At 32.2% G+C, this 19,078-nt stretch overlaps 1 protein-coding gene across 1 annotated transcript in view; it reads right to left on the bottom strand.

Annotated features, from left to right (window-relative positions):
- The window catches only part of LOC145268367 (uncharacterized), a 399,446-nt gene that overhangs the window by 41,190 nt on the left and 339,178 nt on the right, over positions 1 to 19,078 (bottom strand). Inside the window, exon 11 of the mRNA XM_080123915.1 lies at positions 8,400 to 8,507. Coding sequence (XP_079980041.1) covers positions 8,400 to 8,507 — 108 coding nt within the window. The remainder of the gene's footprint in view (positions 1 to 8,399; positions 8,508 to 19,078) is intronic.

The following is a 19,078-nucleotide window of genomic DNA, read 5'->3' as shown; positions in this document are numbered from 1 at the left end:
AAAAATTAGCTAAGAGACAAATTCCAAAGTGTATTTATTAAGATGAAAATGTAACTGACGAACTGAAGGGTAAAACATAGCACCCAATATAGTTTTATTCCGCCATTTATTTATCTCCACAATGAGAGAAGAGTTAGATACAAGGTCGATTCTGTTTATAAAACGAGGAAAATCTAGCGACCTAAAAATAAGGTATTGTGGACTGTCTTGTTTTACACATATTAACTCCTATCGGGTTATTTAATGCCGAATCCAGCAATTTTGGTAAAAGATTCTTTATATCTTCAAATATTTATTCATGGTGTTTGGTTTGATTGCACACACACACACACACACACACACACACACACACACACACACACACACACACACACATATATATATATAATTATTCCAAGATAAGTATATTCAAAGATAAAAAACAATGAATTTAACGAGGTTTATATAATAGTGCTCGATGATAAAGGGCAAAGCGTATCTTTCTTTATATTTAAATAATCATTATGTGAATGTCGGGACACAACTAAAATCATGTTTCAGCTTATAACAATAACCAAATAACCAACCGATTCCCATCAGCCAATAGAAAAAGTTTTATCCTTCTTTCAAAAAGTCATATTTTCAAATGAAGATGAAAACGATCGTACAAAACATTGAAGCTTGGAAAATAACACACACACAAATATATCTATAATATAAATATCTTTATCTGTGCCTAAACCTAAGCGTAGATTCCACGAGCAAGGCTTCTTTCTTAGAACTGCACACCTATGGAATTGTCTTCCGTTTTCCTGATTTCCAGCTGACTACAATATGGTTGTGTTCAAGTCTAACGTAAACAAGTTTTTGATGAGCCGTTCCATATAAGTTTACAAATTTACCGAATCTCCATTACTAACGATTACTATATTGTCCAATTCTACTGTACACTCTTTAATCCTTATCCTCGAGTGGCCTCGTGGCCTTGATAAATAAAGCCATTTGTAGCGTATACAGATTTTTTTTGCGTTCTTCTCTGACTGCGACATTTAAACATCGCCGAAAATATCTAGTAATGTATATTGGCCTATAATTTATTTACAAAATCGAAGGTCAGCAAATGCCTAATACAATATAGCAAAATAATTTAAAATATGTGGATTGTTACTGATAAACAAAAAAGAATTATTATTTTTAATCGTTTATGAGAAAAACTTGCGAAGAGAAATACGAACGTTGTGACAGGTCTTTTAGATTGAGGGCCGGCGAAATCAAAGTAGCGGATTGAAATGGGATTCAGTTATGATGCGATTATTTTGACATAACCCTTTCACCTTTTTAACCAAACGCATCAACTCATCAGCCCAACAATTTTTTTCACCTGTTTTACTTTCTCTGAAAAACGTTTTCAAAACAAATTTCTTTGTTCTTATCTCAGGCAAGAGAACCCGAATCACCACCACTACCATTTATAATAATAATAATAATAATAATAATAATAATAATAATAATAATAATAATAATAATAACAATAATAATAATAATAATAATAATAATAATAATAATAATAATAATAATAATACAATATTGCATTAAATTTATATGTATCACCAAATGATATATCTGTGGTTCTTTGCCTTTCTGTTTGTCTATCTATCTGTCTGTCTCTTTATCTCTCTTTCTGTTGCGGGAACTCGAACCCGAACCAGCATGACCAACACCAGAAGCACCATTAATGCTACTACTACTGCTACTACATTGCATTAAATTTATATGTATCACCAAATGATATACTACTACTACTACTACTACTACTACTACTACTACTACTACTACTAATTAAAATGTAAATGATTACCTCTATGTTTTTGTCTATGTCTGAAGATTCAATGAGAAATAAAGCCTTTTCTAAAAATTAAACACAGTCCTTCTCATGTAAAATTTTAAGATAAATCCTACGGTCGTATGAATTTTCGATTATTATTTTCTTGTTTTTCTTTGTTTTTTTTTTATTGCGGAGCACGAGTATTTGTAAAAATAATTGTTAATATTTATAAATAAAATACCGTCTAAGTAATTCAATTGGAGCTCTGTCCAAGGAATTAAGAAAAGGTGGTCATCTTTACCACTTAACCAGGAATAGACGTACATTTAATTATTCATGTCAAAATTGCGGTTTTATTGGCAAAACGTGCGTAAAATTATATATATATATATATATATATATATATATATATATATATATATATATATAAACAAACATTTTAAATATAACATAATTCTATTATACCATATTTGGATATTTGATACCTGGTATATATATGTATGTATGTACATATTATGTGTGTATGTATGTACGTATCTATATGCATATATATATAAAGATACATACATACATATATACGCAAATATATACATATGCAAATATGTACACATATTTGTACATATATACATGCGTATATTTATGTATATACATTAATACATATATGCATACATATGTACATATATATGTATAAACACACATAAATAGATATGCATGTACATACATATTCATATATATTACTAGCAGGATATGTTACTCAGCATTGCCCGGTTGACGCAACCCCCACCTCGTAAAAAATTAAAGTACGGTTGTTGTTGGTGGCCAACCCCTAACCCCTCATGTTAAGAATGGCTTCCAGAATAGACACCTTCAACCTCCGCATGTTAAGAACGGTTTTCGAAATAGACACTCTCAACCATCGAAAAGTACTTGTCTTTACCAAATTTAAATGAGATTTTCGTAATCAGCATAGTCGAAAACGTATACAAGTCGTCATATAAAAGAAAATTGTGAAGGTGGAGCTAATGTCAAAATTTACCCACAAAAGAAGTTATGGTCTTTTGTATAGATCCACGTTAATTGGTTAATATGTTTAATTTTTTTAGCACGATTGTAATTTGTAGAGTGCGACGACAATCGGTTAATATGTTTAATATTTCATTTTTTTTAGCGACGCAAATCGGTTAATATGTTTAATTTTTTTCTCAACATGATTATAATCTATAGAGCGCGATGAAAATCGGTTAATGTGTTTAATTTTTTTCAGCATGATTTTAATATGTAGAGAGCGATGACAACCGGTTAATATGTTTAATGTTTAGTTAGTTTTTAGCACGATTTTCTTCTGTAGAGAGCGACGCCATATTGTATAATTTCTGGAGCATTTGTTTATTTATTGTAGAAGTGGATTCCGGAATATGCGAATAGTCAGATATCAGCCAATCCAAAGAGGCAGAATTTGAGAAGGGTGAATGTATTATTTTGGAATTGAGAAATGGAAAGATTATGTTATGTAATAACCAGTTAATGACGGTGCAAACAAAATATCGTAGGAAAACTATAGAATTTGACCCCGTCTCAACTAGTAGCGATGGGAACTCTAAATATTGAGAGAGAGAGAGAGAGAGAGAGAGAGAGAGAGAGAGAGAGAGAGAGAGAGAGAGAGAGAGAGAAAAGTAGGAACTTCTTCCTTTATAGATGTGGCGATTGTGATAATGTTGCTTATCGGATGTAATGTAGCATTTTATTATGAGTGAATGTAGCAGAAATCGTAGGCGTAAGCTACATAAAATAGTGGCTATCATCTACATGTATTAGAATTTGTATGTGGCTTCGGTTGTTGCAAACCTACGGTATTTAGGTCACGAGGGGAATTTTCGCAATCAAAATATTATATATGGAGAATAGAAGGTGTTGTAAAAAAATTGACGTAATTTCACAGGCCAATAATTTTAGCAATTTCTGTTGAAATTAACTCAAATTTTCCCAGCTTGTATAGAAACTGTTACAAAATCTTATGTTTAATGTTTGACATTTATCTCTTTTCAGGTTGAGAAATGCCTTTTACTCAAGTAATTTTGCGTGTTGGAATATGCTCGAACACAGTCACTTAAGACCGTGCAGCGTACCTTCTTTGCAAAAGTTGCCCAAAATTCAGTAACTATTAAACAAATTTAGACCTGGCACCAAAAATTTAAAAAGGAAGACTGTTTATGCAGGTCTAAAGGATCTGGACGGCCATCAAGATTGGAGGAGCAGGTCGAGAAAGTTCGGGAAACATTCTTGGGAAGTCTCTGGAATGACCTAAAAGTTTTTGGGACACCCTGTATATGTAGATGTAAAAATAAATAAAATCAGTACACTATTTATATAATTCCCAAGAATTCAAGCCCAACAAACATTTCACGTACAAACGTTTCGCAACACACACACACACACACACACACACACACACACACACACGCACGCACGCATATATATAGAGATAGATAGATAGATAGATAGATAGACAGACATATAAGGTCCCAGTGGTTTTGTGGTAAAACATGAGCTCGATCCTTGTCAGCTAAGTCTAGCCATACTGGTGAGAAGTGAAACTTTGAAACATGCATGTCTATGGATAACTTACTTTTATGCACGTAATAATATTTAAATAAAATAATAAATTAATAATTACAAATAATACATCCTAAAAATGTGGAGCGACTAAAATGTAAACAAAGGGCAGATAAATTATCTCTTAAGAGCGCCCAGGGAGCGAACAGAATCGCAACAGAACCAACATTGCCTCCCATATGTATGCAACCCATTCTAATCTTAGATTTGTCGGGCAAGTTGTAGCTTTAACGATTATATTTAAACATTAACCTGTAATATATTTTTCAGTTCATAAAATTGAACACTACAAAAATGAGGCTTGTAAGTTGAATTTTAGGTAATCCTATATAGATAAAATTAAAAAAAAGAAAGAAATCGACCCTGTCCGTTTGAATCTTAAAAGCCGGCGCAATTTTAGTCCATTCTCGCTGATCGTGTTAGTCTCCCACGCGATAGTGCGCATAACCTAAAATATTATTCCAGAGGTTTTTTTTTGGAGGGGGGGCTGGTAGATAAATAGACCCTGTGTATACACAGCATGTGGCATACGAGCCGCGGTTTGACCACTCCCGAATTAGACTAAGGATTGTGCTAATGAATTTAACTAGAAAGAAAATTTGTATAATTAACGTGCTGAAAATCTAAATAAGACTGAAAACACCTGTAAACAGGTAAACATCTTGATAGCTGTACACATAAATCGTCGGAAAAAGAGGAAAATATACATACCAGTACAATAGTGGTCTTTGTATTAAGGTGTTTCTACCTGTCGATATATATGTTCAATACATCGCATTACTCATAAAGTGGGATAGGTTTAAGAGAAAAGTAAATATATATATATATATATATATATATATATATATATATATATATATATATATATATATATATATATATATATATATAATCGGGTATCGGAATCGATATTACAATCCGAAAAAAAAATTGTGTTTATTTTCCGATGCCAAAAACGATTCCTTAAATCATCATTATTTTCTTGATTTTGTTCGAAACAAAATCTTCCACTGCTGGTAGCAATAATGAAATAATAAACATTTATTGATTTTAAACTACCAGTAAAATTAAACTCTATAGATTGGGAAAAATATTGAACTCCTCCCACCACTAATATATATATATATATATATATATATATATATATATATATATATATATATATATATATATATATATATATATATATCACTGAAAATCTCCCTTTAGGAATTTGAAGATTGTATTCGAATATTAAATGTGATTATTGTCTGTTCATTAACCGACCCAGTTGCCCCCGTTTGACAACAAATCAACTTTCAGAGTTATTTAATGCGAAGCTCTACAAGTTGAAATCAATTCCTCCGCTCCTTACCAGATTTGTTCATTTTGCAGTCCATCTTAGCCGTCATCGTTTTCAAATACTGAACGATTCATACAAGACATTCGACAGAGAGTAGACTATTGCCGTAACGATCCCTGATAGACCTATTCAATGTCCCAACACATCTTCCTAGCTATCATCCGAGGGAAAATTCGTGTACATTATTATGTCGCCACACAACGTTTAATTCGTGATTCAGAGAGAAAAAAAAAGTTCTTTTGTACATTGCGCTTCCAAAATATTAAAGGCATGTTTAAATATTTTGTTATTGGTATGTAAACAAGTAGCCACAAATAGCAAAATGGGCATGAATACTGAATGCCCAGGGGATCACGCATCTGGATGAACATTAAATATTCGAATACATTGAGTTAATCCATGTTTAAAAAATGACTAACTTTTCCAATTGTAGAATTCAAATTCTGGGTGGTAAAACCTCAAAGCAGACACATTTCCCATGTGTCCGTCGATATGTTAGAAGGTGAAGCTGTCAAGTTTAGTTGTATTTTAATTTCACTTAGTTACAAATAAATTTTTATTTGCCCAGTAAATGTAACAGTTCAATTCATTTTTGTAAAACATAAATGTCAATATTTTTGTACAAGGTATGGCACTTTTTTCTTCTTTTAATTTATCATTATTCTACCTGGGGAAGGGTCATACTACCGGATGTCGGATATTCATCTGCTATCACATACATTCCCATCTTTTTAAGATTCTAAACCTTATGTGTCTTTAATGTGGACACTATATCATCTCTAGAATTTGTTTGTTAGAAACGGACATCAAGGCAATGAGAAAAGGGAACATTTTTGCCCCTTTCTGCTTGTTAATATTACGTACTTAATTGTCATGTCGAAATAGTAATATATAAAAAGATTTACGAAAATTCATCGAGTAGGACAACTGCACTGTATAAGTATATAGATAACTAGCAGTTCAGCCCGGCTTTTCTTGGGCCCTATGTACTGTTCATAACTGTATATATATATATATATATTTAAAGGTCCTGGACATGACCTTAAACTATATCCAGTGGTGAGGCCCCAGCTTGTGGGCTTTGGGGAGTGTGGAGCCACCCTTTAATTACCATTGCTCCCAGGTCCACTCTGACCCGGAGTGGTAGTACCTGTTAGGGGTCCCAACTATGGGTTAAATAGAAACCGACATGAAAACAACAAATATATTCTATTAAAAATTTTTTCTTCCGAATCTTTGGATTCGGCATTAAATGACCTGAAAAGGGTTGATATGCCGTGAAACAAAAACAACCAACCAATCAACCAACCAAAAAAGTTTGACTCATGTCCAGGAAATCTACGTCTAAAATTTCAAGTGTTTAGACCCAAAATTGGCGGAGGAGTTTGGTAGAGTTTTCAAACGTAAAATCGTTTAACTTTGACCCTTTAACAGCCAAATTTCTGTTCGAAACCCGACTAAAAATATTTTCCCAAATCTCAACACCCCTTATGTCAAATCTCGAGCCTCTAGACTGAAAATTGACAGAGTAGTTTGGTAGGGAAATTTACAGACGCACACACACAGGCAGACAATTTCACTTTTATAGATATATAGTTGAATTGAAACCGAAAGACTACTTGAGACAATCAACTACCAATTTATGGATATAAAAGTTAACTGACAAGAGATCCAATATCCGGATAAACATTAATTTTTCCAGTGAGCTAAGTACGAGCATGTTTCTCCCTTTAAAAAGACACTAATTTTTCCAAGTGTAAAATTCAAATTCTGTATGGTAAAACCCCAAAGCAGACGCATTTTCCATTTATTCGGTCGTTTCTTTTTCTCTTGGTTCAATATCCCCTCTACACCAATCTTGTTGTCCGTCAACTATGCAACTCACTAAACATGGAACAGTGCATAGGTTTACAGGTGTATTTTCACCAAAGGGATGTGGTACATAGAAATACTGGTACAATGAATACAACGCGGCGACCGATGCGACAGGGTTTGGAGCTTTACGTATTAAACTAAAAATGAAAAAAGATTTAAATTGTTTTTGAAAATATTTCCGGCTTCATCACATATTTTAATATGTTGGTTCTTGATTGGTTTCGAAATAAAATAAAGCATCCACAATTTTTTATTATTTATTTAAGTCCTTGCTTTGCCTTAACTGGACAAATCACAACGTTTAGCTTAATTAGTGCCTAAATATAATTTCTCTAAGAGACGATCCATTATGGGACCATTCACGCACTCCGTTTACGTTTCGGACTTAATAGGTTGGGAAGGATGTATGTGAAGGTTAAAGTTGTTTCGGAGTGTGTCAATTTGAAGGGATGGAACTAAGGCTAGGAATTTCAGAAGTTGGAATTTTGGGTTGAATTTTTGGATAAGAGTAAGGTAGGGGAAGTCGGATATAGGTAAGTAGAACAGTGGCGTTCAAGGGAATAAAAGCGTTAGTGTGAGGCATAGAAGACTAAGAGTTAGCGAGGGGATTAGGGTTGGATGAGAGGGTAAAAGTTATCGAAGAATGATGAGGATTAGAAAGAGTACGAAAAGGAGAATAAAAAATAGGAAAATAACGGGATTAACGATGGTAAATTTTTGTAACACATTCAACCGTTGAAAATGATTGGAAAACAGAATACTCACCATTACGACGTAATGCATGAAGTTCATCCGGGGTTTATTAGCACGGATGTCTGTAATTTTTAGAAGGGAGCTTACACGGAAGCCTGCAGCGTTCCCGGCATAATTACCCTAAAATTAATAAAAAGAAGGAAACAAAAAAGATAAGACATATGCAAACATTTTACACATGCATAAACATATATTACTTTTTGAGCAAACAATGTTTTAAATGATATTCAAAATCTTATAAATAAATACTATTTTACACCCTCCATCAAAAAGTGACGGGAATATATGCTTCGCCAGTGTAAAAGGAAAGTTACGTTAATAATTTAATTTTTTGATATATAAATTATTATCATGAAAACTTCTGATGACTTAAAAACAAGAAAAAAAAACAACAACTAGTGACTTTTTTTTATTTAGAGTGGATTTTATTGTAAATTTAATTTCAGAAGGCGTAGTTTGTCTGACTTGCTATTAGCTTTCTCAATTTCTTTCACCACTTGAAGTAGGCTTTCCTAAAGACAAGTAAAAACGCATGTTTTTACTTGCTACCGTTTGTTCAACGGCCGGATTTATATTTATTTATGTATGATTAAATACACCGTGGTATTTATTAAAGAGTGAAAAAATGAAAACACATACGATGGCATAAAACGTAGGAATTATTTAAATTATTTGCTGAAAAATCATTCAAAAATCATGACAGAATCCACACACACACACACACACACACACACACATACACACACACACACACACACACACACACACACATATGTTTGTTTGTATATGTATATATATATATATATATATATTAAATGAAAGTAGATACAGTATGCATAATATTATAGTATAATGATACAATATTTTGCTCTAACATGTACCTACTTTTAGTTATTATTTACCATATTATCATATTCTTTCATTCTCATTTCATATCTAAATGTTATTAAACCAGGTTTTTTCTTCTATATTTACATTTTGTACAATTCTGGCCCTTCTCCTCTTTTGATAAGAAGCATTTACCTTCGAAATGCCATGACATAAAGAGTTCATTTCTTAAATTTTCCCTTAAATTTACCTTATTGGTCTGATGATATAATAAAGGTATATATAACTTTTATTCCGCATCTTTCATTTAATATTATTGCTTGCTCCTCTTAATAGTGTTGAGGTTTTCTTATCGTGAGAAGTTTGATTTGTTATATATATATATATATATATATATAACGCTTATATATGTATGATAAAATGAGGTTAGCAAAAAATATATCTTATACAAAGCAAACTTATCAAAATAGGAAAAGCTCAACATGTAATAGGAGCAATTAAAATATTAACTGAATGATACGGAATAAAGGTTACCTATAACTTCATTATAACATCAGATCACTAAGGAAATAAAATAAAGTAAAACTCTTTAAGCCAAGGCATTCTAAATCTAAGTGCTTCTCCTCAGAAGAGGAGAAAAATCAGCATTATAGAAAATATAATATATAGATAAATACTGATTACAACATTTAGATTGGAAATGAAAGGAATATATATACGAAATATATATTGAAGAATTAAAGAAAAACAAGCATAAATAACCTTATAGTATAAGTAGATGGAAGAAATTAAGCGTACATAGATAGTATGGTACATAAATATTAATATAAAAATATTTAAAAATATAATATGCAAATATTTAAAGAACATATCTAAACATATAAACACATTTAAGAGGTATAAAGGCCATTAAAAATGTAGAAATATACAAAAAGGCGTACAAGTACGAGAAATAAGGTTGGCTTAGAACTTATAGGAATCACAAAAGAAAAATAGACAATAAAAGAAAGAAGGGAAAGGGAAAGAAGAAAGGAGAAAAAAAACAGGTATGGTCGCAGAAAAAGCAGGCAGGTATTACGGACATATATATAAAAAGGAACCATTTTACAATACAAAGTAAAAAAAAAAGAAAAGAATTCGAAAAAAGCAAAAATAATTAAAAAATTTTTGAAATAGTAATTAAAAATGTAATAAAATAAAAATAAAATTAAAAATAAATATAAAAATATTTTTAAAAAATTAAAAAATATAGAAAATAATAATGACACAACAGTCAAAAGTTAAATAATATAAAAAATGTTAAGTTAAAAACTCAACTTGGATAGATGTTTTTGAATGTCGTTTTATTCTTACTCCACTGTACGGATCCTTTTAATTTATATAACTTAATGAATTTCTATTGAGATTTTCTGTCTGGTTCTATTATTTTGTTCCCCCATGGGGAGTATGTCTTTGTTTTGCGTTCCTCCTGCTTTTGTCTCCGTGTGCTCTGGGGTGAAATTTTGAATTTAGATCTTGGATCTGCATTATGAGGATCTTAGCATTAATTTTTATCAAGATATTACTCTTTGCTGTCAGCTTCCAAGATTCTCAGGACCGCACTGTAGAATACCAGGATTTCGCCATTTACGTGCTAATCATGTGTTTACTGGAGTTTTCCACGGATTTTGATATTTTGGAGTTTTGAATGGTCACCATTCTTTTTCTCTGGAATCCCACTCCGGGAATTTTTTTGTTTGGGTTTTTGAACATCTTGCACATTTTACGGACCTTGCTATGGATTTGTTGAAGGCATTTCTTGCATGACAGAGTGTTTTTTCTCTAGGGGACTAACTTTTCAAATCCTGCTTTCCAGATTCTTGTACCACATCATCCTGCCGTGGAAGGGAAATAAATATCGTTCGCAAATCTTCAGTGGGTTTATAAGAGAAAATAAGCGGTGAGACGCAAATTATTTAACCCTTGAAAATATTGTATTTAGACACATTTCTTAGTTGCTTCAAATTATTCTCTTTTAAAAAAACCCTTCAATTTGGAGATAACAAAAAAGAAAGTAATGTATGTGCTCGTATTATATTTAAGAAACAAACATGTAACTGACGTTGGATAGGAATACAGTGTAGTATCTGTTCTGATACTACACTTCACCATTTTTGTTCTCGTTTAGTGAAGGAGAAATCTCCCAGAGCAATGTAATTGAAAAAAAATTATTCCAAGCCAGAATCCCCGTTTTGGGAAGCTAAGTTTTCTTATCATTAAAAACAAGCTTTGTATCTTACTCAGCCCTCGCGAGGAAGCAAGTTAATAGGAACATTTCACTAATATTATGTCCAGATGTCAAACTTGATTTTCTCGTAAAATCAATATGTTTGTCAAATTATTTATTGATGAGTCTTTAGTCAAAGCATGCATATATTTAGATTATTTTTTTTAATTCGCTTCCACAAAATTATTTCAAAGAATTAAACTAACTAACATACATATTTGTTGAGTCAATCAAAATTTGTTTCCTTTAAGGCATTTTTGTTATATATTTTACTCACACAAAATACATGTTAATATATTCCTTGATTTTGGGATGAAGGTATACTCAAACTAAAAATTCCTAATTATGTGTCTAGCAATCACTCTTACATTCTTTAATTGATAACATGATCATATTTTAGACACTATCTATCAGTCTCCCTTCCGTATCTTTCTTCCTCTATTTCCCTCTATTTCCGATTCTTTTTCACTTTATTAACGGTCGAAGGTAATGACTAGTGTGGGGACAATTAATCGGATTCGGAAAAATTGAAACTTTTTGAGGTATCGGAATCGGTATCAGAATAGAGAAAAAAATCTGTGTTTATCTTGCCATGCAAAAAACGATTCCATTAATTATATATTTTAATTGATTAAAACAAAATCTTCCACTGCTAGTATTAATAATAAAATAATAGATATTTATTGATTTTAAAATACCAGTAAAGCTAAAATCTATAGATAACTCACCTCACATCTTTATGTATCTTTATGTTTGAGAAAATATATGGACGTTTAACATGTGTTTTTTACGTTTTAACATGTGTTACGGTGATGCTGACAAAAAAGAAAAATAACAATTTCCTAGCTAAATAATTAGAGATTTCTAAATAATCGGAATCGGTAATTGTATCGGAATCGGAAATTTAGTACGAGATTGGTAATTGTATCGGAATCGGGAAACATATTGGAATCGCCTCATCACGGATAACGACGAAAAGAAAGAACAGAATTATGATGATCCATTAGAAGCAAAAGAGAATATAAATAATTTAACGCATAACTTGCGAGCGAGAGAGAGAGAGAGAGAGAGAGAGAGAGAGAGAGAGAGAGAGAGAGAGAGAGAGAGAGAGATTTGATGTTGTCTTTTTTTAATTGGGGTTTTACAAACTCACAAATTCCCGTGAAACAATGCGAAACATTAAGATTATTGTTATCAGCCTGAAAGTGTCGAACTTTTAAAGCTTCGATTGAAGAATGTTCTGGATGTGCAGCTATATGTGTGCATCAAGAAAACTTTTACTATATGGACAGAGATATATTTGTTATTATGCACTATTGTATAAAGAACAAAAATATTATACGTTTATTCTGTAAATACAGTCTTTACCTGGATGATTACTAAAATATATTAGAAAAATCGAAAAGTATAAAAATGGTATAATAGAATTATGTTATATTTAAAAATGTCTGGTGGCCTGCTAGTGTATGTGTCTGCAATTATATATATATATATATATATATATATATATATATATATATATATAAAGAGAGAGAGAGAGAGAGAGAGAGAGAGAGAGGGTGACCCCCCCCCAAAAAAAAACAGAGGACATTCAATTGTTTTTCTGAGCATTTTACAGTCAACGGAGAAAAAAGGCCAAAGACCCTAGTGTTTTGATGTGATGTTTTGAATATAATAAACTGGTGATGACCAAAGCTTCATTTCATTCGGACAAAACACTAAGAAACAGGGCCTAATTAGAGTTGGGGCCCGTTTTTTGGAGTCACCCTATATATATATACTACTGTATGTACATATATATAGGTATATACATATAAATATATATATGTACATATATATAGGTATATACATATATATATATGTACATATATATATATATACATATATATATATATATATATATATATATATATATATATGTATGTGTATGCATGCATGTTAATTAGAATTATATTCAAATATATAAGCAAATAACATAGTTCATCTAGATAGCTCACTAGTGCAATACTAAAGCTATATATATTTCTCTAATTGTACACAAGTTTTGCCAATAAAACGCAATTTTGACATGAACAATTAAATCAGCTCCTTTAAGAAACTCGTTTCTTATCGTTGAGCACTTTCAGTCGAATTAAAGGTCAAGTTAACTCTCATGTACAGATCGTCATATAATGATTAGATCACCCTGACAGACGTTAAAAAGCATTAAAAAAAATAAATGTTTAAATTCAACGGCATCTCTCGCGGTTGGCAATGGCCGAATGGATTGTGTCCTTGCTAATGAACCCAGAGATGGCTTCCATCGCCGGGTTCGGATCTGTCGACTGGTATTAATCATGACGCTCTACGCTGATGATTCCCGAAAGGTTGAAACACTAGTGTCTGTAGGTATTTAGTAATTATTATAGTAAATAATTACACACACACACACACACACACACACATACACACACATATATTATAAAATAAGCAGATAAACTACTTTAGGACACACTTTTAGATGCTAAAAATGAATTTTATTTTCTGTATTTATTTTCTAATAAATTTTAGATTAACGAAATAAAAATAATATATTTTTTTTCGCATCTAAAAGCGTGCTCAAAAGCAGGTTATCTGTTTATTCTATAATTTCCCAATTCAAGATGCTTTTACTTGCCGACACTTTCTTTTTAATTTCTTATTTGGCGACCGCACACCTTTTCGGCTTTATAATTATAAAAAGAAAACTAGGGAGTTTTTTTTTATTTTTTTATTTCATATACATATTTATACAAACACACACACACACACACTCACACACACACACACACACACACACACACACACACACACACACAGAGGCGCGCGCACACACACACGCATATATATATAAACTTATACCTATATACATACATATATATACATATATATACACATATATACATTATATATATATACTCATATAAACACATACATACATATATATATACTTATATATACACATACATAGATGTATATATACATATATATCTAAACATATATATAAACATATACTTATATAGACACGCATATATATATATATATATATATATATATATATATATATATATATATATAAATGAGTCTGCTTAATTAGATAGCTAAACTAAACATTACATCTTTATAGTAAAAGTCCAGGTAACACGAGGTTCATGCATTTTAGCCTAACGATTACGTACGAAGACCAGACGCGGAAGATTCTGTGTAGCTTACTTGCCATATATTGTAATAACTTAATAATATATATGTGTGTGTGTGTGTGTGTGTATGTGTTTGTGTGTGTTTGTAAGGATGTGCCTTTATTTTTATCAATGTGTGTGTGTGTGTGTGTGTGTGTGTGTTCGTGCGTGTCAACTTTCCTTCCAATTTGATTTCAACATTGTGTTTACAGATTTTGTTTTGAAAAACCTCATTGAGTTGGCGCCCAGGGCGGGTGGTCAGACGCAGCTCCATTTTCAGTATGTGTTTATTTACAGATTGTATGTGTCTCTAACTCAATACCGTTGTAAGGTAAACAGATTTTATTGTTGACAAAGCTAGTTAGTGTTATCTACAGCTTGGGGAACTGATAGGTCTTTTCCAACATTTTTAGCATTTTTAGCAAAAGGTTAACGGTCGCCGATACGAGGAAGAGGGCGACTTGTGAGTCTGGACTAGCAATTCCTACATCTTATTACCCTTTTCCACCAACCATCTCTAGTCATCTAGTTACACTGGGTTTGAATTCAGCCAGTCTGGACGATTTAAATAATTATGACTGACCCCTAAAGCTATATTAGGTTACTTCACCTCATACCACCCTTGCTGCCCCTAAACATGCCCCTATCCTGACCCTATTAGTGCCAGTTTAATTTCTGTTTCTCTGTATCTGCTTGACTTTCTATCAAACACACATCGCCCCCCCCCCCCGAACAGTCCTATACGAGAAACACGATGAACGCATGCGTGAAACACATCTAGATCTGAATGTGTCTCATAGCACACACACACACACACACACACACACACACACACACACACACACACAGTATGTTCATTATAGAAACATTATTGGTTACATATGTTTCAGTGGAATATCAATTTAGAGAGACCCAGCTCATTAAGACAAAAAAAAAAAGAAAAAAAGCAACACTTATGATGTGGGTCTCTCTAAATTGATACTCCACTGAAACATGTATGCACATATGTAACCAATAATGTTTCTATAATGAACATACAATATACCGGCTCTGTCCTACACTGAGCACTCTTTAATAAACACAGAGGTTTCAGTGGCTTATATATATACATATATATATGTATGTGTGTGTGTGCGCGCGTGCGCGCGCATGCGCGCGCACGCGCGTGTGTGGAGAGAGATGAAAAAGGAACAACCCAAATTATATGTTCATCAATGGCTCGTCTTTATTTCAAGACTTACTTGGGATGATTAAATTGAAGAAAATAAAATACCAGTATAATATTTGAAAATATTCTCGTGAAAAGAACGTCTATGTTCTATTTCGGAATGAAAAAGAAATTGCTAATATTTCAAAATATGTATGGCGTTGTGAAGTGATTTTTAATGTCATTAGATATTTGAAAAGATATGATGCATTTTATATTCTTTTTGGAATAAATATAGTCGATATAATTCGAATGTCGATGTGTAATTAAAATAAGATAACTTTTTGTTTTTAATCTCCTTATCATTGTGTTTTTCCTGGAGATGGTGCATTCTACCGGATGCCAAACATTCTCCCATTAGTTTAGTTACTCCAACCGAGAGATCCCTTTTTAAGATTTTATCCGTCCCTTTAAGTGCTATTGTTTGTATTTCTTTTGCACTTGGTTCACTGGGTATATTCACCAAATAGTTTTTGAAATTATTTTTTATTAGCCCGGTTGCTCCTATAACGATTTGTATGATTGATATTTTCTTAAGATTCCATTTTTTTTTCATGTCGTACGTAAGTCGTTGGTATTTTGTTATTTTCTCCCTCTTTGCTCTGTTAAGGCCAGCATCATTGGAGGACACTTACTTCAACTAGGGTTGCTACTTACTCCCTCTTGTCCCATATCATTATGTCAGGCTTAATAGCCCTGTTTTCTAAGTATGTAACTGTAGGAATTTCGTAGTCATAGTGGATGGTGTATGACTTATTTCCAACTGTTCTTTCTGGTAAACATGTAATCAAGATTTGTTATTACATTGGATATTCAAGTTTTTCCAGTGGAGATATTTACACACTCCATTGTGTCGCATTGTATAATAGCCCCCCCCCCCCCAACAGGACTTTACAACTGGGTGTCAGGTAGCTCACACTCTCTACTTCTGTGTAGCAGAACTTGCACTTTTTTTTTATTATTTTACTTCAGTAAGTTTTAAGAGATTAAGAGGCTAATCCTTCCTGGAGCTAACACTTGATTCTGTTATGATTTAAATTTATGTCCGAGGGCTCTTTTAAGAATAGATACTGTTCCCTTTATGGCTGCTATTTGTATCTCGTTACAGCTTGGTCTACCAGGAATTGCTTCTAAATATTTCTGAAGATTCTTTTTTATTAAGCCAGTTGCTCCTATCACAACCGGTATGATGTTTATTTCTTTCAGAGACCATGTCGTTTTTAGATCATTTTTTAGATCCTGATATTTTGTTATCTTTTCCCGTTCAGCTCTGTTAAGGCCAAAATCATTTGGGACTGTGACATCGACAATGAGCGCAGTTCTTTCGGGCTTGTTTCATATTACAATATCTGGTTTGATAGCTTTGTCTTTTATGTATCTGTCTGTCTGTATGTCTTTGTCATGCACAATGATATGTCAAATCAAATATACTTTTTTTTTAATTTACAACTATTTTATTTGTTGTTTTCCTCCACTTTTCAAACTCTGAGTAGTGGTAGCAAACCAGCAACACTTTCTTTTCAGCAACAATCCATGGCTGGGCTTTTAAGCATCATTGGGGGACGCTTACTTCAACTAGGGTTGCTACTTACTCCCTCTTGTCCCATATCATTATGTCAGGCTTAATAGCCCCATTTTCTATGTATGTAGCTGTAGGAATTTCGTAGTCATAGTGGATGGTGTATGACTTCTTTCCAACTGTTCTTTCTGGTAAACATGTTTCCAAGATTTTCTATTACATTGGATATTCAAGTTATTACAGAATTTTTCAGTGGAGATGTTTACACGCTCCATTGTGTCACATTGTATAATAGCCCCCCCAACAGGACTTTACAACTGGATGTCAGGTAGCTCACACTCTCTACTTCTGTGTGGCACAACCTGCATTTGTTGTTATTGCTGAGACCACTCATCTTTTTATATTTGATGTTATGCTCACTCAAACCACATCGTTATAACATTTTGAAATGCCAACGACTTTTTCGTTCTGAAACAGAACAAAGACATCCTTTTCACAACAATATATTTTCAAGTATTGTAAGTATGGTATTTTATATTCTTCCATTTAATCATCACAAAGAAAATCTTGAAATAAAGGCAAAACATTGATGAATATATAATTTAGTTTGTTCGTTTTTCATCTCTCCATCTCATCAGAATATTATTTCCTTTATTCTCATCATAATATATATATATATATATATATATATATATATATATATATATATATATATATATATATATATATTAAAACATTAATCTAAATCTTGTTAGGGGTAGGAATAAGGACTTTCTGATAAAATATTTAAGAGAAATTTATATATTCGTAAATTAGAATAACATATCATTTCTACATATGAGATTCATTGATAAGGAAGATTTCGCAAATTAAATCTCCCTAAATGTTATATTTATTTCCCTAGTTAGAATGAAATTTGCTACTAGAACAGTACCAAAAACTCATTTTAAAGCAAACAGATAGCAGAAAGTATTGTATTCCAAAAGAAACAGCTTCTTTTGTAGGCTTGTATATAATCGTGTTTATCTGCTGTTTTCACTTGTGAAGTATTCAATTTCAGCTTTCAGTCAATGCTGGATTATAAGTATACGGACAATTTTAGGACATTTATTTTCTTATTTATTCCACTTGTAGACTTGTATATAATCATGTTTATCGGGTGTTTCTACTTGTGAGTTATTTCATTTCGAACTCAAGAAAATGTCGGGTTATCAGGCAGGTGTACGTACCGTTTCGGGGCCTTCCTCTCAACGTTTTTTTTCACATATCAGCCGCTCAATATTGTAAGACCTAATTATCTGAGTTGCATTTAAATGAACTGTTTAATACACTTACATTTGATGCTTTCTGATTTTAGCCTCTCCCGTTTCGATCAACGGCTTAGCGTTTCACGTGTAGTTTAAAAGCTTACCTACTGCGTTTCACATACTCGTTGAGTTAAGAGGCGCTCTTAATAATGTATTTTCTGAAGAGATTAACTAATCAATTTTAAACTAGCATTTGCTAAGAAAATATTTAGAACAAGTTATTGTTTCGAAATTTAATTCCTATTAATTGATTGAAATAATTGAAACGACACTAATCGATCAGAATACCACCACGCCCGTATACCTTCTATTCTAACTCTAATACACAGCCTTTGAGGGTTTAAACTATTGTGACGCTAATTACATA

Source organism: Euprymna scolopes, chromosome 43 (genome assembly GCF_053919585.1).
Source record: "Euprymna scolopes isolate OS-2025 chromosome 43, ASM5391958v1, whole genome shotgun sequence".
NCBI classification, from domain to species: Eukaryota; Metazoa; Mollusca; class Cephalopoda; order Sepiida; family Sepiolidae; genus Euprymna; species Euprymna scolopes.
This window is presented reverse-complemented; position numbering and strand designations above follow the sequence as displayed.